General features: G+C 35.4%; 2 protein-coding genes across 2 annotated transcripts in view; one reads left to right on the forward strand and one right to left on the reverse strand.

The window, feature by feature from the left end:
- LOC105300503 (survival motor neuron protein) overlaps positions 1-5,396 on the forward strand; it is a 29,109-nt gene extending 23,713 nt beyond the window's left edge. Inside the window, exons 9-10 of the mRNA XM_011372739.2 lie at positions 861-886; positions 5,048-5,396. The gene's annotated coding sequence lies outside the window, so the exon portion shown is untranslated. The remainder of the gene's footprint in view (positions 1-860; positions 887-5,047) is intronic.
- Positions 5,397-9,518: 4,122 nt separating this feature from the next.
- Positions 9,519-23,104, reverse strand: part of NAIP (NLR family apoptosis inhibitory protein) — a 26,159-nt gene continuing 12,573 nt past the window's right edge. The window contains 8 exon segments of the mRNA XM_011372742.2: positions 9,519-10,593; positions 11,857-12,021; positions 13,942-14,028; positions 14,391-14,543; positions 15,700-15,864; positions 18,069-20,177; positions 20,285-20,342; positions 20,844-20,925. Of these exon segments, the coding sequence (XP_011371044.1) occupies positions 10,229-10,593; positions 11,857-12,021; positions 13,942-14,028; positions 14,391-14,543; positions 15,700-15,864; positions 18,069-20,177; positions 20,285-20,342; positions 20,844-20,925 (3,184 nt within the window). The 3' untranslated portion in view covers positions 9,519-10,228.

Genomic DNA, 23,104 nt, shown 5'->3' on the forward strand with positions numbered 1-23,104 from the left:
CCCTCTAGCACGTAGCCATCTGCTTGGCCACATTGGCCTGGTGTTGAAGCAATGCATGCAAGAAGATTGCCCTGCTGGAACTGCTCCTCTAGAAGTAGTTTCTGAAAGATTATTATATTGTGATGGTTAAAACAAAATGTACAATGATATTACACTCTATATCTCACAAGTACATTAAGATTAATTTGTTAAATTTTGGGTCATTATGTACTTCTACATGACAATAATAAATATTTTGGGCTTTTTTTGTTTAACATAGTTCCATAGGATTATTTTATGTATTGAGGATTGATTTCAGATATTGGGCTTCCATTTCTAAATAGTTTTGTAGATCATCATATGTTGTCATATTGCTTCCGCAAAAGAACAAACTAGTTAATAATGCCCTAATTCTTCATACTTATCTAATTGTTAGAGTATCTACGCATTATAGTTTAATTATTTCTTTCTTCATTTTTTCTTTTTATAAAAGTTCTAAAATTCGAACTAATATTCAGTTTAATTCTTTTTTGTGTTTACATTGTTGCTTGTTATATATAGCAATCTGATAGGAAGATATATTTAAATGAAAATAAGATGCAGAACTATATGTATTATGATATCTGCTATTTCTTTAAATTTGTATTTAAACACATGTATATATTGCATTGATTATCATCTCAGAGCGATACTCAAGTTACCTCTGAAGAGGGATTAGGAGACAAGGGCATGTCAGGGAGACTTAACAATATACCCTTTTGTATTTTTTCTATTTTCGTGCTGTTTACATTTATTGACAATAAAAAATATGTAATTAAAATCTATTAAATCTATCATTGTTATTCTTTTAAACTTTTTTTAGGTAATTTAGGTTTTTATAGGTAATTCATACAGTATTCTTTAACAGGTAAGTGCTTTTTCCTCAATATTTATTGTTTGTATTGAGATATATATTTAATCTATATCAGTAAATAAAACTGTCTTGTTTTACACAGTTACAGGATATTCTTATATAGAGATGTATACCATACTTATAGCTCTTATTGATGGAAGTTTAGGCTGTTTGCAATTGTTTGCTACTTAATACTACAAATAGTATTCTTTTACATTATTTTTGTAGCTATATGACTACATCTCTAGGATTATCTAAATAAGTAGAATTAGAATCTAAAATTCCGACCTAGAATTAGATTCTAGAAATAGATCTGCTGGATTGAAGAGGATATGCATTTATAATTTTAATAGATCTTTGCTAAATTGTTCTTAGTAGAGATTGTACTAATTTATATTCCACCAACATTAAGAGTTTGTTTCCCACAGTCTAGTCAATAATTTATCAAGCCTTCAAATCTTTTGTCAGTCTAATGGTTGAAAATAGTAGTCTCATTGTATTTATAATTATTTATCTTATTATTGTGAAATTTAGTACCTTTTCATATGTTTAAGAGCTTTGTGTCTTCTCTGAAAACTTTATGCACACCACCTTTGCCCCCTTTTCAACTGGAATATATGTTTTTCCTTTTTGGTTTTTAAGAATTCTTTATAACCATACCTTTATAATATCAGTTGTACATACTTTTTTCTGGTTTATCATTTTGTTTGACCTTGCTAATAGTAATAGCAGTTGTCGTTTTGACAGAAATGATTGCTTTTCATATAATCAGATTCATCACTTTTTATGGCTTTTGGGTTTTCTTCTAATGTTTTTGTTTAATTTTTTTCTCTGTTTCTATCTGGTTATTTCCTTATTATCATTTTTAGATTTTTGTGTTAACTCTCTTAAATTTTTGCTGATAAAATTTTATATACAGTAGATCTTCCTTTTTCACAGATTCTGTATTTGCAAATTTGTCTGCTTGCTAAAATTTATCTGTAACCCCAGAATCAGTATTTGTGGCACTTTCACTACCATTCATGGACACATGCCGAGATACGAAAAATTTGAGTCACCTGACAAATATTCTCAGCTGAGGTTGAGCAATGCTGTTTTCTTGTTTCAGTTCTCATACTATAAATGAGTGTCCTTTTCATAATCTTAGTGCTACATTTTTCACATTTTGAGTTTACTCTTTAAAATGACCCACAAGCATTGTGCTGAAGTGCTATCTAGTGTTCCCAAGTGCAAAAAGGCTGGGACATGCCTTACAGAGAAAATACCTGTGTTTGATAAGCTTTATTCAGGCATGAGTTATAATGCTGTTGGTCGTTGAGTTCAGTGTTAATGAATCGACACTATGTATTAAATCGTGTCTTCAACAGAAACACATAAAACAGGTTGATAAAAATGTGACCAGAAGCTTGCAGGAACTTAGCCCTGTATTTCTTCTAGGAGCAATGGCATAGTATTCATAAATGCAGTGTTGATGATGACTTTTTTAGAACATAACTGCTGTGAATAACGAAAATCAACTATTTCTTTTTAAGTCATTTTATAAACAGTATATAGAAGAATAGAGATAGTGAAAATAACTTTGTTAGCAATTTTAATGAGGATTCAAATAAAGCAAACCCAAATTTTTATACCATATTTTCCTAGTTTTGAATTTATACAATATATATATACGTGTGTGTGTGTGTGTGTGTGTGTGTGTGTATCACCATCCAAAATACACAACATTCTTTGCAGCTAACTGTTCACTAGCTTTAATTCATGAACCTAGAATATGTTTATCTGATAAATACTGATTCTAGATTTCAAATGCATCTCTGCTGTATTCTAGAGTACATTTTGAGTTTATTTCTCTGATTATTTCTCTGATTATTCATGCTCTTCATCAAAATGCAGTACTTTCTGAAAACTTCATGGCTTATAATTTTGTTGAATAAACATGTTAGCTATCTTCTTTGTTGCATAACGGCAAAACATTTTAATTTTACATTTATAAACATCAGTTAGAATGATCGGTCCAGTTATTTTTCATTTCTGCATCATCTGTTACCTTCCAATGACTTATATACATCTATCTTCTACGTTTATCTGCTTACAAACTATCAAGTAAATTTTGATGCACAAGTATCATAAAAGATGAAAGAATAATGTCACATGTCCTTTTATCAATATGAGATGGGATTTTATCAAAATATTATAAAATCCTGTTGATTGACTAACTGGATGACTCTACCATATTTCCTTTTGTTCTCAGAAATATATCAATTCTTGATTTGAGAAAATTCACCTAAGTAGAGTATGTCATGTCATCTGAAGACCTGAGACTGCTTATATGAACAGTTCACCATCATTATTAGTCTAGAGTAGGATCAAAATTTTTTTCTTAATGAGTTAGATAGCGGATTTTTTAGGCCACAGTTTTCTATTCACTGGTCTGATGTTGCTATCTTTTTATATTCATCTTCTAATGGTTTAATTATTATGAAGTGACTTATGTCAATTTTGCCGTTTGCTGTTATGGACAAAAAATGAAAAAGTCTGAATTTTCAAATGTGTTCAAGGAACGCTTGGGGAAAAATAGACTACAAGGATGGTATCCTCCAACTTCCATTAAAACTTCTTAAAAGATAATCCAATACTTTGGGCAACAGAATACGATAACTAAAGGATGATATAATAATGATGCTTTAATATCACTACTTGTGGTTTCTTTCATCATCTTTTTAGATGATTCCATCCTTCCGTGTCATTGTTAGTCTTTTTTTTTTAAGAGCATAGTTGGAGGTAGCTGGTGAGTGTATTATATATTGCTGCATAACAGAGTACCCCCAAATTTAGCACCTTATAACACAAATTTATTATCTCTAGTTTCTGTGGGTGGGGAATCCAGGAGCAGCTTAGCTACATGGTTCTCATAAGGCTGCAGTCAAGTTGTCAGCCTCAAGATTATAGTCATCTAATGGTTCTACTGGGGCTAGAGGATCTGCTACCAAGCTCACTAACATGGTTGTCAGGAGGCCTCAGTACCTGCTACTTGAGGCTCCTGGCAGCCTGAAAGTCCTCACAACATGGCAGCTTGCTTCTCCAGAGCAAGTGATCCAGTAGAGAATGAGCAACACCATACCCACTTGTAGAACTTAGTCTCTGAAGCACACATCATTACTTCTACCTTTTCTATTCTTTAGAAGTCCATCCCACAGTCAACCAGAGGAGATTACACAAGGGCATTAATACCACAAGGCAGGAATAATTGGGGACCATCTTGAAGGCTAGCTACCACAATGAGTTATAATAAATCCTGGGCTGAAGAATAACAATGTTTCAAGATAAAGAATAATAAAATCAAGAGAGTCTGTATTTTAGATTTATAAAAGTCCAGTAGAGTTACAGTAAAGTTACAAAATAGGAGTTTTACTAATTTTTTAATAAGTTAATTTTCTTTGGCAGACCTAAGAAACTGAGTTATGAATCCTTATACATAGGACTGCTTGAAAAAGAAACTCAAAAACTAAAATTGGGTTCCATGGACCCAGATGATATACCAGGGATTAATTTCTTCTTTCTGCTTTCCTTATAAGTTTTTTAAATTCCTTAACTATAATTTATTAAAATGGATATTTTAAGGCCGTAAATTTTCCTCTGAACAGTGCTTTAGTTCTATAGATTCTATTATGTAGAATTACAATTTTCTAGATTTTCTATAGATTTGATTATGTAGAATTACAATTTTCTAGATAACCTATCAAATTTCTAGATAGGTTTGTTTCCAACTCCAGAATTTAATTTCTGGGTAGTTAGGAATACTTTTTAGTTTTATATTGTAGTTGGAGGATGTCGTATGCATTGTTGTAATCATTATCGTTTTTAAAACAGTTTTGATCATTGTGTTGTAATATTTTAAATTCTATTAAGACTGATTAAATACCAGTGCTTAAGTTTTTTAAAAAATATTCTTGTTCATTTACCCTTCCAAATGAATTTCACAATTTGTCTGTTTAACATGTCCCATAAAGATCGAAACTAATACTACATTAAGTCTTTATGTTCACAGATTTTTATTCTAGTTTTACTTAACTTCAGTGAGTGTATTGATTTCCATTTTCTCCTCTATGATTTTGTAAGAAAATACATTTTTAAATTTTGTAATTGTATCTAGACATTTTTTTCTTTGAAATTCAGGTGCGGGTCTCTCCCAAGGAGAAGGGTATTTTGATGTGTCCTGGTCGATGTGAACAAAGTTTTCATCATTTTCTTCATGAACACTTGATTGGCACAGTCATCTGCATTTCATCTTTTTACATGTGGCTCATGCTTAAATAATCAGCCAGGTATTTCTAGGGAATAATCACTTTGAATAACTGAACAATGGAAAAGTAAGGGATAAAACAAACTCAAGGTCATGTATAGTTCAGAAAAGTCAATCTGTCAATATTGCGATTGAGCACATTAGTATACTGTAACTTTCTAAGTATGTTAAGCCCTTTATTAATGCCTTTAAAAATAAATGTTAATTTTTTTTACATCTTGACTATCTGAATATTTTTCTTTGGAATGTATGTGGTGAGGTGGAGTCTGTAAAAAGAAAATTACTCAGGCTTATTTGGGTAAGGGAGTAGTACTATAAAGATACAACCAGTTGTAAAACAATGTTGCTGATAATCCACAGTTAGGAAACAAAGAATAGCTGAAGCTCAGTGTCACAGGGACTGAACCTGGCCAGTCAGAAACCAAGATTTTTTCTTGGAAATCATATTGTCATTCTCCTCTCTGCACCTTTTTTTGTCTGTCTGCCTCTCTACATGGACCCTTCCGCATCCTCATCATGCACACTGCCTAACGTGGTTGCCCATGCCATTCATTCTTCATCTCTACCTTGCAGTTTCATCTCTCTGTTTGGCTATATCTGTATCTCTCAGTTCAAATTCGCAGGAGAGGTAGGAGACTATGTTGTTTTAGTTTAGTCTGAGGTCCATGGCATCTGCGATTCCTTCTAGTCCATTTAGCTGCAGGAGAAGAGGATAATATGATAAATGCTATTTCTTTCAGATGTTTTATGTGGGAAAACCAAATGTGCCTAGCATATCAGTAGCTACCCAGTACATATTTGTTGAATAAATGAATGTCTGATGTGTGGTAGGTAAGCTTAGCAGAATGAGATGTTCTGTGGTTTAAGCTTTCTTATACAGGTAAGTGGAATTTTACCATTTTTCTTGACAATCAGCCAATATTTTATATATTTAGCATATTTTAGTTGCCTAAGTGTATGCCAGGTTAAATTTAGTTGTGAAGCCCACTTATTTGCTTTCTAAGATAGTTTTGGCTGTTACCTCCCTTAATACCTAATGCAGCTGAAGAGTGGTTGTAGGTTCAGGAAAATCTTTTCAGCAAGTCTTTAACTTTGTGTGCTAGGCACTATTCTACGTACTTGGAAGACAGCAGTGAACAAAACAGATGAAAATTCCTGCTTACCGTAGTAGGAACTAGCTAGGGGGAAGAAAGCGAACTTTATAAGGTGGCAGATAGTGATAGATGGCTGTAGAGAAAAGCGAAGCACAGATAGGAGTTAGGCAGAATGACATTGAAAATGGGGATGCTTTTTTAAAAAGATCAGAAAACTCATTGAGGTGACATTTGAGCAGAGATCTGAAGGAAATGAGCCATTTACATAAGTAGAGGAAGAACCTTCAAAGCAAAAGAAATGACAGGTGTAAAGGCCCTAAAACAAGAGCATGTTTAGCATGGTCAGGAAACAGCAAAGAAACCAGCCTGTGGCTGAATGGAAGTTAGCAAGGAGGAGAAATTAAAGAGATGGAGATAAGTCGGGTAGCCAGGGGTCATTTGTAGGCCATTGTCTTCATTCACTTTGAGCTGGGATCCACTGGAGGGTTTCGAACCAAAGGTGCAGATGGTCTGATTTATAAAGAGATTTTTGACATGTTGAAAATAGTTCATAAAGTTTCAAGGGAGGAAGCAGAGCAACTAGTTAAGACCAGTGGGTAGTAGTGGTTGGATATGAGGATATTTTGCAAATGGAACTCAGGATTTGCCAGTAGATAATGTGTGAAGTGTGAAAGCGAGGAATCAGGACTATAGCCAAAGTTTAGTGGAAGAATAAAGTTGGAATTTAATGAGATGGAGAAGTCTGAATAAAGAGCGCTTTGGTGGAAAGGAAGGATAGGAGTTGGTTTTGGACATAACGAATTTGTGATGCCCTGTAATAGGAATTGGATATGAGTAAAGACTTGAGAGATCTGGGCTAGAGATGAAAATTTAGAAGTTAGCATAGACATTGAATTTAAAGCCATTCAACAAGATGAGATAGCCAAGGAAGTACATTTAAATAAAGATATCAGAGAACTTTGGGGTACTCCTAATGTTTAGAGATCAGATATGGGAAGCAGCAAAGGAACCAGAACTCTCACTGAGTTAGGAAGGAACCCAGGAGGGATGCCCTGGAAGCCAAATGAATGGAGTGTTGCGGAGGAAGTGATGGATCACATCAAAGCTACTGATAGGTCATATGCTCCTAACAAGTCAGATGGGATGAGGGCTGAGAAGTATTCATTGCATATAACAATGTGGAGGTTATTGATGACTCTCATAAGAGCAGTTTTGGAGGAATTGAGAAGGTTAAAGCCTGGTGGGGGAAAATGTAAGAAAGGAAACAGTTGAAGATAGTGCATACAAACAACTCTTACAAGGAATTTTGTTGTATTTGGATATTAGAAAAATATTTGATATAGCTTTTTTAGAAAGTTATTTTTGTGTATACATATGTAAATGTTTGAATTTTTTAACAATTTATTTCTTTGGGTTCCGGTTTAAAAAATTTGAAAAAAAGTGGAGTTGGAACAAAAAGATGCAGGGAACGTTCAGAGAAGAGGTTGAGGATATAGGGCATGTTACTTGTGTGGGCACAGGGGAAAGATTTAGAGAGTTAGGGTTCAGAAATGTGATCAGAATGAAAGAAGTTTAGAAACATAAGGGTGTCAGGGCAATGAGAGAAGACCTAGGAGTCCTAAAGAGGAATAATATATATTTTAAGCCTTTAAAAACCATTCTTAGCTCATAGGCCGTACAGGCTATGCCCATCATTTGGTGACCCCAGCTTTATACTAGAGGCCCTTAGCAGAAGCTATGGATGAATCATTTGCATGGAGTCCTGATGATTTTTAAAGTATCATTTTTAGTAGTACATGCAAGTGGTACAGAATTGTACAAAAGGATATGCAGGAGAATAAAGCAAACCTTCTTCCCTCCCCTGTCCACTAGCTATCCTGGTCTCCTTCCAGAAGTCAGTCAACATTACCAGTTTCTTACATATCATTTAAGAAGTTTTCTGTGAATGCTTAAACATGCACAGGCATATAACCAATCAGTCTTAAGATATTTAAGTTCTTCTTTGTTTAAATCTGAACCATTAAATAAGTAATGCTTGTACCAGTTATCAAGTTATTGCCTCTCATGTCAAAATCCAGCCTTCATCGCCCGCTCTGCAAGGATGGATCTGGACCCCATAGATACCTCACTCACCCTTGTCAGCAGGCACAGTGTAAAATAAAGCTTTGTCAGTAGAGGGTGCTGGTGAGCACTACCGGAACAAGGGACTTCTTTTCCTGGTTCCAGTGTGCCCCTCTAGCAGATCCCTGCAGCACGTGTTTTGTGGCACCCAGCTCCAACTGGGCACACATCATGTAGTGCCTGGCTCTAGCAGTGGCTAGCAGCACACTGTACTCCCACACGAATGGCTTCCCCTGACACACCCAAGGTACCTTCTTCGCAAAGGTACCCCAAGCTAACACCTCCTCAGGCTGCAAGTCTGCAGCCTCAGCAAGCCTCTGTCATCCATGGCTGTGCCCTTTCCATTGGAGGTCTGTATCTCAGCCCTGGGGTTCATTCTTTGGGTGCTCAGTCTGAGCCTAGGGTGAAGAGCCTATAGGCTGTTTTTTATATCTGCTTAGAGGTCTCTTAATTCCTGTTACAGTTAATAACTTTATAGTAAACATTACCCATTCAGATTACTATGTAGTTTGTCTCCTGATTGGACTATAATACTTTAAACCTTTCTGATTATAAAAGTATTACACATAAAATCAGATAACCCATCTTGCCCTTCTAGTAATCTCTCCTTCTAAAGGTAGCTTCTCTTAATATTGCAATGCTAAACTAGTTTTATATTTTATTTTAAATATAAAAATAGTACAAGTACTTGTAAAACAAAAAAACAAAAGGAAAAAGTAGAAAGAATGCTGTCCAGTCCCCTTCCTAGAGTTAACCACTATTAACATTTTCTTGTGTATTCTTTCAAAAATTCTTAATGCATCTAGAAATGAGTGTGTTTTTTTAACAAATGGGATCACACCATATATACTGTCTGTATGTTTTATATATGGGATGGGAGGGAAGGATTGGCTTTTACCTTGGTAAAAATGAAAAAACATTCTATCAAATTTTACCTAATTTTTAACTTATGCCAGCATCATGTATTGGGAATGGTCATCTGCTTAATTGGTAGAAGTGAAATTCTGGACACAGACATAGATGTAGACATCCACATTAAATGTAATACCTTGAGCCATATGAAGTCACTGCAGAGACAGAATTTGTTCTCCCCAAGCAGAGTGGGTTTATAAGAAAATGCTAAGGCCATTATAGCGTATGTTAAATTCTCAAACATGGTTATCTAAAAAAACATTGACTCAATTTTCTAGAGAACACAAATTTAGCTAATCTCTAGTAATGCTAAATTCTATTCTGCATTTTTTGCTTAGATTCAACTAATGTTGAATCAAAAGCCTCTGGGGAAAAAAAGCATTTTTCCCTAAATCCTAGTTGTTCTTCACATTGGCAATGGATAAAAGGAAGGTATAAGTAAACTCTACTATACCAGTTAAATATACAAAACAGGTCCTACAAGGATTAAGGAGTACCTCTTTGCCCACAAAAGATTCACTGAAGTTAAAGTGAACTCTTACATTTAACTGTGAAACTGATTAAACCCTGAAGTTAGTCATTTGATATATAACTTGATTACTACTTCCATATTGTTGCTTTAAGATAGATTGGTAGACTTCCCCCAACCCTCTTCCTGTTTGTTACTCTTTACCGTAGTTAGAATGGAAACAGTACTGATCCTAGATGATAGAGAGCTGATCTTTAGTTGGGGAGGATCATTCAGGGACTTCAGAGGTACTGGTAATAATCTATTTCTTAAGCTCAGTGATAAGCAAGCTGTTTTTCTTACATGCCTTACATATTTTATATTCTTTTGAATACAATATTTAAAATGTTTTTGGATAATTAGATTTTTAGAATTGTTGACAAAAATTTTCTTGATTGAGCAGGTTTTAGCTAAATCTTCTATTTCCGAATAATTGGAGAGAATGGCAGTACCCATTTCCAGTGAATAATTAAATATTTAGATTGAGGATGTCTCTCTTTCATGGAATTAAGCAGTGTGATGTCTTCTTCATCCAGTAGCCAACTTAACATGTTAAGTCTGATGAGGCTTGGGAGCCGTAAGATACATTGACTCAAAGACTTGACTGTTGTGGCCTGAGCTTTGATACATTCTGTGAAATTCCTGGAAATAGTCAACTCTTGCAAGTTTGGCAGGTTGTCCAGTGCTTGAAAAAAATTTCTGTATCCTTCCTCTGTAATCTTGTGATTGATTGAAAGATTTAAGTTCTCAAGTTTCTGGAAACCTCCGTTGATTGCTACCTTAGCTATAAAGGCAAAACATTTGTGAGAATAGAATCATAGACTTTTTTTTTTTAAATAATGGTAGACTAGGTTATTTGAACACTACCACCACTGAACGTAGAAAATGCCCAATAAAATATTTTTTAAATAGCTCCTTAAAAATCCCAAAGAGCTAATAATAACTGCTTGGCAAAAACTCAAGTGAGAAGCAGAAACCAGAGAAGTAAAACTATGCCCTAGAGCAGCAGTCCCCAACCTTTTTAGCACCAGGGACTGGTGCTCCTATGAGAATCTAATGCCTGATGATCTGAGGTGGAGCTGAAGTGGTGATACTAGGGCTGGGAAGTAGTTGCAAATACAGGTGAAGCTTCAATTGCTTACCCACTGCTCACCTGCTGTGCAGTGCAATTCCTAACAGGCCACGGACTGGTATTGGTCCATGGCCTGGGGATTGGGGACCCCTGCCTTAGAGCACTGAAGCTACTTTTGCTGTGAGAATTGTCATTCTGTGCAAATTTGGACTTCTCTTTTGGTCTCACAGGAGGATAAATGTCAAAGTGCAGCATGTCTAAGAAGCAGTCTATGACAAAGGACATTAGAGATTGTGGCAACCACATCTCTCCTTTTATGAAAAGTAGGAAATGACATTCTCAAACCATGTCTTCTCACTGCTGCTATTCACCTGTTGCCCAGAAAGGCTCCTCCTGTTACTGAGGGCTCTGAAGGATATGACAGCCCAGCATACAGTAAGTCCTCAATTAGGTTGACTTGACTTTGGAAGTGGATACCTAGCACAGTTTTTGTTCTGTTTTTAATGGCTAAATCTTTTTCCTAGTTTAGGCAAATGTTAGTTTTGGTTTCACTCTGGAATCCATGGCTGTAGCATGACTACCTTTAGAGATAGGTACTGAAAAAATTAAAATTCATTGAGTTGCACACTTGTGATTTGTGTACTTTTCTGTATGTGAATTAACAATTTGAAAAAATACTTTAAAAAGAAGTATATGGAAGGTATGTCACCAGGCATCTGAAATGCTAGGTGCCAAGAATACAGACTTGAGAGTCTCTGTAGTCTCAAATGAGAGACCATTTTTTACTTCCAAATCTGGCCACAGTGAACCTAAATCCACAGGACATAAGAGGAAACAATAAGATAGTGAAATTAAAGAAGTAGATTGAAAAGTTTTAAAGAGACAAAAGTTTTTATAGACATTTTGCTGCAGAAAACTTGAATAATATAACCGGCTTTCATGCAGGCTAAAACATTCTATTTGAGGTTAACTCACCAATTTCCACTATACTGTCATCATTCAAAGTCTGGGAAAATGAGAGAACGCGGAGACATTGAAGATGCTGACACTGCTGGATGATCAGTTTGGCCACTTGCTGAATCCCATCCCCAGTAGGAAGGATCAGTTCTTCCAGGTTATTAAGAGAGCTTAAAGTATAGGCTATTGGAAGAGGGAAAAAAAGCTGTTTTCCATACTGTATTCCCAAACAACGGTAATCTACAGCCTCCAAATTATGCACGCCCCAGGTAGCAGAGAGGCTGTTCCTCTTCCTCTCCAAAGGCAAGGGAAAGGGGTCAGCCTACACCTTAATTTTCATTGCTACCTCTGGGCAACCATTCCTCTACCCTTCCCCATTCAGTCTTTTCTGCAGTAGAATCCAGAATGCCTATCACATACCATTTCCTCTTTTAGACCGAAGCTTCCATGGGCCTCCAGGATACTCTCCTTAGCTCCTCAATTCCTTCAGCCCGCTTCCTTTCAATCCCACCTCGGCCGCTATTTCAGTGATTTCTACATCTACCTCCCAGCATTAAAACCTCACAGTCCACCACCCTCCTAGCTTTCCCTTTCACTTTGATCTCTCCTTTGCCGCAACATTATGGATCACTTGATGCCTAGAAAACTATTTGAGGCCTCACACGTGAAAATGTTTTGAACACTTTCTAGCATAAAACAATGTTCCAGACTTATCTTTTACTTTCCTTGTCCCAATTCTTATATCCTACATTTCTCCAAGAACCTTGGTTCCTTTTAGAGAAGCCAGTACTTAGAAGTCAAGACCTGGGTGTTTGGTGTGCTCATTGCTATTAAGGTGCCTTCTAGTCTTTCAGTTGACTGAGCTGAGAAATACGTATGTATGTGTGTGTATGGATATATATAGAGATAAATGGATATCTACATATATGTGTATATTGATCTATTTGTGTGAATAGGTTAAAAACCATGAGTCTACACCAATATTTCCAGTTCTAATACCTCAAAATTCTTTCTAGCTTCCCCTTTCAATGTTCATAAATTCTTTAACAGTGAGGAAACTTGGCTCTCATTATACTCAGTGTACTTGCTTAATGAACCTGTTGCATATAACAACCTCCTTGGTTGTTCAGCCTTTGTGCTCCTCCCCCACCCACATGGCTACCTCCAAAGGAAGAAAAGACAGGAAAAGGAAGAGATCCCGGTGATCCTTAAGCATGCCAAAGTTTGAGAAGCACTACTGCTCAACAGTCCTTATCTTCACTGATTCACCTATATTTTCCTGTGTTAAAAATGGAACAAGAAACCCAAAATGGAGTTGCTTATGCCAAGCCCCATGTCACCAAACCGAGATTTTGAGTTTTGGCTCTCCCATAAATGGAATCAAACCAATCAGAAATTGCCTGAGCAGCACTAATTAGGTAATCATCCTGATAGACCCCTGCCATCCCCTACAGAGAAGTAACCTTGCAATAATCAACCTGCTTTTTTACCTAGTATAAATTCCTGTCCCTCCTCCCTTCTGCCTATAAAAGTCATTCTATACAGCTTCTCAGAGCTCCTTTCTATCTGCTAGAAAGTAGATGGAAGCTGCCCGATTCAAATCCATTTTGCTCAAATAAATGCTTAAAACTTTTAATATGCCTCAGTTTATCTTAACATCTGTCAGAATTTTTTTTCTATGAGCATCTGTTACTTCTGTAATCAAAAAATAAAGTAGGCTCTTTCTGTAATTTTTTTAAATCCAGGTTTTTATATACTGAGTTTTCTTAACCTTAAAGATGGTTTTCTTTATATCTCAGAAGCCTTTTAAACAACACAGACTTAACATGTTTGAAATGGATACCTGACAATGAAATTACATACTCCTGTAATAACATATATGGGTTCTAAGAAATAAGGCACTCTGAGGACATTGCTTTGAATGAGATCAAGTGAGATCAAGACATTTGGAAAGTAAAAGCTCAGCGGCACTGTCCCTTCCTTCTAATTAGCTAGGGAAGCTAATATATATCATGATTTATTGTAACTAATGCAAAATAGATGAAGGGTTTTGTGGAGATGAGAATAAAGAATTAAGTAAAAGGCACTGTTTTGCAAACATACCAAATTTTTCAGATATTTCCTTATCAGGAAATTGTTGGAATTCAAGATTTAATATCTTCAGAGAAATGAAATTTGGCAAAACCAGGACTGTAAAAGGGAAAACAAAAATCTAGTTATGTCAACTATATCTCTTAAACCAAAAAGTAATGTATTAAAGAATATTTTTTTAAGTGACAAAAATTAATACAGTAATTCAGATTGAATTAATTAGCATAACTAGATAAAACAAATCTTTGCTCAGGAAATAATTCTGATAACTAGAAATATTTAAACTTCTAGAAACAAATGTAACTTATTTGATAATTCATTTAAGATCAGATATCTATTATAATAGTTTTGTTCCTTGGCATCAACTGCATGTTTAAAATTTGGATATTTTTTTAAAAGTGCTTAAAACGACTGTGGCCACAGAAGCATCCTAAACAAAATTTTATGATTACAGTTCTTACCAAATGGAATGGGTTTAAAAAATGCTCCAGAAAGCTTAATTTCTTTGAGTTTCTTGCAGGAAGCAAGTACAGTCATGAGAGACTCAAAATCCGAAAAAAAATTACATTCCAGGCAGAAAACATGAAGGTTTGGAGAATTCTGAATTAATTTAACTGTAAAATATCAATGATTTAAGAAATTAGAGAAGATTGCAAATTTGTATCAGGATTAGCCACATAATTATTTTGGTTCAACAACACTGAATTAAAGCACCATGATGTAATGATCCAAGAATCAGGCCACTTTGAGCTTAGGTTCAGGGTCTGCAACGAACTAGCAAGCTATGTGAACTTGGACATGTAGTTACTGACCCCTTTTGGGGGATTACAAAAGAGTTTTCTCTTCTGTAAAATAAGGGCATTGAATCAGTAAAGTCACCTTCAGCTTTAACATCCTAACATCTCTAAGTTTGCACATGACATTTACACAATAGGAATACTATACAAAGAAACATAAATGCAATGACAATTCTGAAACAAAACCTAATTTGATGTGAAAATTGCTGACAAATGTAAGAAAACTTCCACTACCAGTTTTAGTGAATTCTATTGCATGCAACTCTGCATGCCAATTCCATAAAATTTACATTTCTTCAGTCCTTAGTGTTCAGTCTATTAAACTAAGGAATTGATGATGCCTAAGTCATTTTTCTAAATGATATATTTAGGAAAGATGGCTGCACAAGTTGCTCATCAACCAACCATGAGGATAGGCTGGTAAGAAAAACAGGGACATGCTTCCAATCACTACCAATCAGCATATTTCCTTCTACTTAATTGGGCAGATCTGTAAGTTACAATGTAAAAACAACTTAAAATAACTACAAATTATTTTGGAGAACCAGTACACCAGTGGTTAAGAGCACACACTTAGTAGTAGTCAGAATTCCTGTGTTCGAATCACAGATCTACCATTTCATTAGCTGGGTGTCCTTAAATTACTAACTTCTTTATATCTCAATTTCCCCAGCCATAAAGTGAGAATAATAGTACCTTACCTCATAGAATGGATATGAAGGTTAAATGATATGAAGGTTAATGAATATGAAGATTAATATTGGTAAAGTACCTGGAACAATACCTAGCATGTAGTAAAGTCTCAATAATTACAGATAGCTCTCTGCATTCTTATTGAAAATGCTATTCAATTTACCATGGATACAGGCTACACACACACATCCACAAAAGCTTTAACTCAAGTGAATTATTGGTCAAGAACTTTTTCCAAGTGATATAAAAACAAGTAAATCAAAGTGCCATGCTTACTTACCTAGTTTGGAAGGACCAGCCTCAGCTGAAATTTGGATCAATAATTTCTCCATATGGTGGAGATTTAGGAATTCTACAGGAATGACTGAAAAAACATTTTGTTTATCCAGATTCACAGACAATTCTTTCAGACACAGGAACTTGTCCAGATTAGGAAAGAGTTGATCTGGAAAGCAACACACAGTTTTTTATTATTAATTTAAGGAGTTCCAGATTGAAAATTTGGAACTCATTTTGATTCATTAAGCATTTTCATATTTTCAAATGAAAGCCTTTCATATACCCAAAAACATTTTCTAGAAAGTACATATATGAAGATACTGCTATATGCAGCATTTACTTGGATACCTTTGTATGTGGGGAGACTTGTGCTACTCTCTGGATTCACAAGAATAAGACGTCACCTCAACAAGTGGTGCTGGGACAACTGGACTTCCAAATGCAAAAGAATGAAGTTGGACCCTACCTCCCAGCACCGTGTATAAAATTAACTCAAAATGGATCAACACACTAAATATAAGGGCCAACCCATACAACTGTCAGAAGAAAACATAGGGGTAAAATCTTCATGACCTTAGATTTGTCAATGGATTCTTAGATATGCCACCAAAAGCACTAGCAAAAATAAATAAATAAATACCTCGGACTTCATCAAAATTTAAAACTTATGTTCACTGAAAGACATCATTGAGACATTGAAAAGAATCTACAGAATAGGAGAAAATGTTTTCAAACTGTACAGCAAATAAGGATTTACTATCTAGAATATACAAAGAACAAAAAAGTCAACACAATTTAAACATGACTTAATAGACATGTCTCAAAAAAGACACAAACAGCTAATAAATAAGCACATGAAAACATGTTCAACATCGTCATTAGGGAAATACAAATCAAAACCACAATGAAATACTACTTCAACCTACTAGGATGACTATGATTAAAAAGACAACAAGCATTGATGAGGATGTGGAGAAATTGGAGTTCCTGCACATTGCTCATGGAAATGTAAAATGGTAGGAAAACACTTTGGAAGTACCTCAAAATTAAATGGTACAGCTACTGTGGAAAACACTTTGGAAGTACCTCAAAATTAAATGGTACAGCTACTGTGGAAAACACTTTGGAAGTACCTCAATATATGATCCAGCAATTCTACTTCTGGGTATATATCTAAAAGAATTGAAAGCAAGGTATCAAAGAGATATCTGTATGTCAGTACTCATAGCAGCATTACTTAAAAGAGCTAGAAGAAAAAGGGGAAAAAAAATAATTAAAATCATTTCTTTAATTAAGAGAAAAGTTTCTGTAAAAGAAAAAAGTATTATTTATGCATTAATATACTCATTAAAACATTTATTGAAAAAAAATTTTTTAAATAGAAGAAACAATGCAAGTGTCTATTAACAGATGAATGGATAAACATATGTATGTATACATAGTGGAATATTATTCAGCAATAAAAGAAATGAAGTTCTGATTTGTACTATAACATAAAAGAATCTTGAAAATATGCTAAGCAAGATAAGCCAGACACAAAAGGCCAAGATATTGTATGATCCCGCTCATATGAAATATCCAGAATAGACAATAGAGACAAAGTAGAATAGACATTATCAGTAGCTGGGGAGAGGAAGGAGTTATTGTTTAATAGGTACAGAGTTTCTGTTTGGGATGATGAAAAATGTTTTATGTGTATTTCACTATAATAAAAAGTATTAAAAATGGCAAACTAATTTTTTATATATTTGATGATAAGTAACCCACAGATCCAAAAAATGTTCAGTGATCCTCAGGCAACATGTATACAAAGCAAAGCACCTAGTCATGTAACAACCCGTTGAAAAACCAAAGCCATACTATAAACAATTAGAAAATGAAAAAAAATATATATCATTTATACAAGTTTCAAAAAACAGAAGTACCTAGGAATAAATTTAATGAAAAATATAAACCTACACTGAAAACTCTCAAACATTGCTTGGAAAAGTGAAAGGTGACACAAACAAATGGGAGAGTTTTCCCTTTTATTTATTTCCCAGAGCATATAAGTCCTTCCTTGCATTAAACAGGTAGAGTGAGGGTGATTCTCAAGCACCATCTTTACATATAAATCATTCTTTTACTAATAAAATTTTTGAGAGCTTATTAACATTCATTAGTTAATATTTTTATCTGCGTTGTTTGAAAATCATTCTATTTAGAGGCCTTTCGCCGATTCTTATTACTGACAAATTAGTGAAGGTTTATATCTGTTCTATCAGCAAGTATTTATGGTTTCATGATTTCAGAAGTTTTATCCACCTAAAACTAAGAGTGAGCAAATAAAATTACCATCAGAATAGCCAGCTAAAATATACTCAAATATACCTTGTACATGGCTTGTCTCTGAGACTGCAAGAGATTCCAGGGAAGGCAGGTTGAGAAGCAGTTCCTGTTCTTCTGCACTCAGCTTAGATTTGTGTATGGAGCACTTGGTGAAAGAGGCCTTATACTGCTCAAGAGCTGGGCGGAGGCTTTCAATAAAGCCCCTGCTATTATTTAAATGAAGTTCAATGTGCTGTGAAGCTGAGAAGACTGTCATTAGAGCACTGAGCATCTCCTGGTCCACACCATCACTATCAGCCACGTGGACTTCCAGAAGGGGAATCTTGTACTGCTTTGGAGAAAGTTTCCAATAGCCAGTGCTGATGTCTAGTGGTGCATTAAGCTTCATATCCTGAAATCTCATTACGTTTTCCCGTTTTTCAGCTAAATTCTGCTCCCATTCTTTCATAGGTTCAAAAGCAGAAGCACAGTCCTGATCTATAGTTGGTGCCTGTGATTTGTCGACACATGTTTCCAGTACTGAAAAATCTATTTCGGGACACCTTATTTTTCCTCTTATGGAGAGTTGTATGCTCCTCAACAATAACAGGCTTTCTGGGTGGTCAAAAAAATACTGTAATTTAAGTATATCCAAAGTCAGGGTTCTCCCTTGAAGGAATTGCAAAATAAGTGGAGAACATGCAGCAACGGTGTTGCTTTGATAGGCAATGTTTAAGGCAAGAGCCAGCACCTGTTTTGAAACCATTGAAGAGTAATGTGGAGATGACTGACGAAACATCCTAATTAATTGCACTAACTCTAAACTTTCTGGGCGGTGCCTCAGGTGGTCTTCATTTTCAGATATATTCTTCAGTGACTGATTATCCACCAAATGAAGCAAATGAGATACAATTTTGGGCCCCGCCTTTGTTGAAGGGTAGCAGGAGACATACTGCAAAAAATTGTTACAAAAGGGACTTATAGTTATCATGGATGACTTAATTTGTTTCAAATAATAACGTCCCAAATCTTGATCTTCTTGCTTATCTGAATCCAAGAGTTCAATCAGCCTCATCCCAGCAAGACATTCTTGGAATGCAGGATCTAAAAACTGATAGACTGGTCTCAGTCTCTGGGCTGTGAATTTACTCATTAGGTACATGGTTAGATCTTCATCTTCATCAGCTCCTGCTTCTATAAGGTCATCGTCACTAAATTCAAAGCAAGATGAAAAAAGCCCTTTCAAAGCCAGCTGACCACAGGAGGACACAGTTGCTTTGAGAAGTTCAGCCGAAGTTTTGTGCTTTAAGAAAAGACATTCCATATAGGACATGAAAACGGCCACACCATCAAAGGACTGGCCAGAAGGATACTGAAACCAGTTAGCACAGACTGCTGCTGCAAAAAGTGGAGTTTTCTGTATTCCCTGTAAACTTGAATTAATCCCAAAGTGAATCATAAACTTTTGCAGACGAGTCATATTGTGTGGAAAAAACTTCCGTAACATATAGATGGTGTTATAGAAGGGAAATACCTCGATCTTTAGAACTGTATCTAGGTATTGGCGGATGTCCCTGGCCCTGTTTGTATGGACAGCAATCAACAAACAGGTCCTTGATGAGTGGTTTTTTTTAATCAGCTTTTCTATGACTTGAGGGACTGAGCGCATTTCTTTGTAGTCATCCAAAAGGAATAACACCTGATTTTTTAGCTGCTGGATGATATTCCTCAGGCACTTTTCAGTAACAGATCCTTCTGTCTCTAGGAGTTGGTTGCAAATGATGTTGGCCAGTCCCTGGTCCAGTCTGGTAGAGCTAAGGGAGATATAGAAAACCAGCTGGAACCTGTTTAACAAGGAACAGCATCCTGATGCCCATAGAAGAGCTATTTTCTTCAGGAGGACTGTCTTTCCACTACCAGCTTCACCCTCCACGCACATGACAGAGTTCAAGTTGGCAAAGACCTCGGGCAACACCACAGGCTCCTGCACAGGACTACTAACGTGTTTTGAAGCAAGGGACAAATCACAACCCAACGAATGGTCAGTGGCTAGACTGGAAGAGACCTCAAGCAAAGACATGCGGCAGAAACTGGCATTGGTGTAGGCTTCTCTCAGTCGCTCACTCAGACTCTTGGCCTCCTGAAACCACTGGGCTTCAACTTGGACCATCTCTGAGGGTAGAAAAAAGGAAGCACAATTATAAATACTCTCTTTTAAAGTTCCCTCCATATAAAAAGTATACATACCTATATCCCATATGCTGCTTCAAAATCCTTACCTGGCACTGTACAACTAACAGCTGCTGAATCTTCAAGATTGCTTTCACTTGCGGTTTCCTTTGAAAATAAAATCCTCTAAGTCAAAGTTTGTATAAGACGGTGGGACAAACATAATATACCTAACATACAGCCTCTAATAAGTTGTCTGTGTGTAAAATTGATAGTGGCTTATATCCCCGAGAACTTTCAAAGATTTCTCAGATTAAAGGAGTCAACCTGTTATCTGAGTTTATGATTTGGTTGGTCATAATGGCCAAGTAGCAGTCAGAACTTCCTCTCCTCCAAATGAATGTCATAGATGGAATCCAGGTAGCCTAGATGCTAATCACCTCTAAGACTGAAAGAGCCTGGCCCCAAAGTAGCAGGGTTTGACTCTACATTTCACGAAGCTAAGTATTCTGTCTTACTTGTTTACCGTAGTATCCCCACCTGCACCTAGCACATCATAATTGCTTAGTAGATATTTTCAGAATTTATTATTTATGATGAGCAATTCCTGTTCAAAAACAGTTTTCAATCATGTACTGCTAAAATAAACAACATGGTGTTGTTCATTACCGTTAATTCAGAAAGTTCACCATAGCTCTGAAGGTCTGGAATCACTTCTGCAGGGGCCATCATATTTTGGAGAAACTGACAACTAAGCATAAAAGTTAAAAGTTACAGGCAAGTGAGCATTATCCTATAAAAATACTTATAGGCGAATAAGCATTTGCATTAGGTTTTTAAAAACTTATTAAGGTTTTAATGGCAAAACAATTAAATATAAAATTAACATTTCTAGTGATTTGCTCTTGTCAGTGTCATCAAGACATTTGGACTCTGGCTCTCAGCAATAGAAATGTACATGATTTATAAAGTAATGGGGCTAACCAGTGAATTTGGTGGAAGGAGTACATATTTAACACTCATTCATGAAACAACGAAGATGAACCTAAGGAATCAAAAACAGAAGAAAACTCCATCTATGGATTCTGGAACACACACAAAAAGACAGTAGAAAAACTGGCGAAATCCAAAGAAAGTCTGGAGTTAATAGTAGTGTACCAATGTTGGTTTCTTAATTTTGACAAATGTACAATGATAATGTGAAAGATGTTAGTATCACGGGAATCTGGGTGAGAATATATGAACTCTATTATCTTTGTACCTTTTCTCTAAATCTAAAATTATTCCCAAATAAAAAGTTTATTTTAAAAAAAAAAAAACAACCATCAATATGAAGACTAAAGAATGGCCACAAACATATTCTGTAAAAACTATTTGCCAGACATCATGAAACTGGGACATAAAAACCCTCTAAATTCAGATATGATGTCTGCCTGAAGAGCTAAGGGAGAAAATTCTAAAGAGCTCTGCCCAAAATGATTCACTTGGATAGGTGAGAACTACAAATGTGAGTAGGTAAATGGGAAACTAAGAACAACCAAATGGCTCGCACTCATTTTCAGGCCGCCGCATATTCACAGGAAAGCAGGTGGTAAAGCAAGAGGAGGCTTATTCTTAGTTTTCCACGTGGCTTGGAGATGAGTCTAAGAGTAGAAGAGTAGCTGCAGGAAAATAGCAAATAGGACTTTTAATATTTCTGTCAAAGGTCACTATGCAGATAGACCCATCAAGAAAAAGGATTCTGAAGGAAAATAAAATACAGACTTTTTCGTACAAAGCCAATACAGTTATTTGCCAGCAGACGTGCACTACAAGAAATGTTGAAGTTCTTCAGTTAAAAGGAAAATGGTAACAGATGAAACTCTACTTGGTTCTACCCAAAGGAATGAAGAGCACCAGGGTTGGTAACTAAGTAGGTAAATATAAAAGACATTTTTCTGTTTTTAAACTATATTTAAAAGATAATTGTTTGAAGCAAAGATATAACACTATATTGTGAGATTTATAATATATATGAAAGTAAAATATATGACTAGGACAAAGGGTAGAGGGGGAGAAATAGAAGTATACTGTTACATAGTTCATACATTACATGTCAAGTATTATTTGAAGATGACTGTGATGTTAAAATACATACTGTAAATTCTAAAGCAGGCACTAAAAAAGACAAAGATGTACAGCTAATAATCCAATAATAGAGATAAAAGGGAATACTAAAAACTACTCAAACTCATAGAAGTCAGGAAAAGAAGAAAAAGGAACAAAGAAGCTACAAGGCAAATAGCAAAAAGCAAAGAAGTACATTTAAATCCAACCATTTCAATAATTACATTAAATATACATGTTCTAAACACTCCCATTAAAAAGCAGATATTGTCAGACTTCAAAAAAGAAGATCCAACTGTGTTGCCTATTTTATTATTTCATACAATAATACACACTATAGCAGTGAAAACAAGCGAACTGCAACTCTACACATAATTATGAATGGGTCTCAAAAACAATGTGGAGCAAAATGTGCCAATCACAGAAAAACCATGCAGTATGCTTCCATTTATTTGCACTTCAAGAATAGGCAAAGTTCCGTGTGTTTAAAGATACATATGTAGTCAGAAAAACCATAATGAGAAGCAAAGGAATAATTAACCTAAAATTTAGGATCATGTTTACCTCTAGATTAGAGGGATAGAATATAATCGGAATTGGGAGAGGGTGTATATATGTATATATGTGTGTATGTATGTGTATATATGTTAAATAAGGAATTAAATCTAATAAAAGAGATATCTATGAGGTCTAAACATAGAATTCTGCATTCAAACTCAAAAACTCTGTTATATAAAAGCAGCTTTAGGTATATTAATATTGTCAGGAATTAGTTGATGGTAACCAAATATTATAAGTGTATTGTGAGAACCAATTTTTAAGAA

Source organism: Pteropus vampyrus, unplaced genomic scaffold (assembly GCF_000151845.1).
Source record: "Pteropus vampyrus isolate Shadow unplaced genomic scaffold, Pvam_2.0 Scaffold213, whole genome shotgun sequence".
In the NCBI taxonomy this organism is placed as follows: Eukaryota; Metazoa; Chordata; class Mammalia; order Chiroptera; family Pteropodidae; genus Pteropus; species Pteropus vampyrus.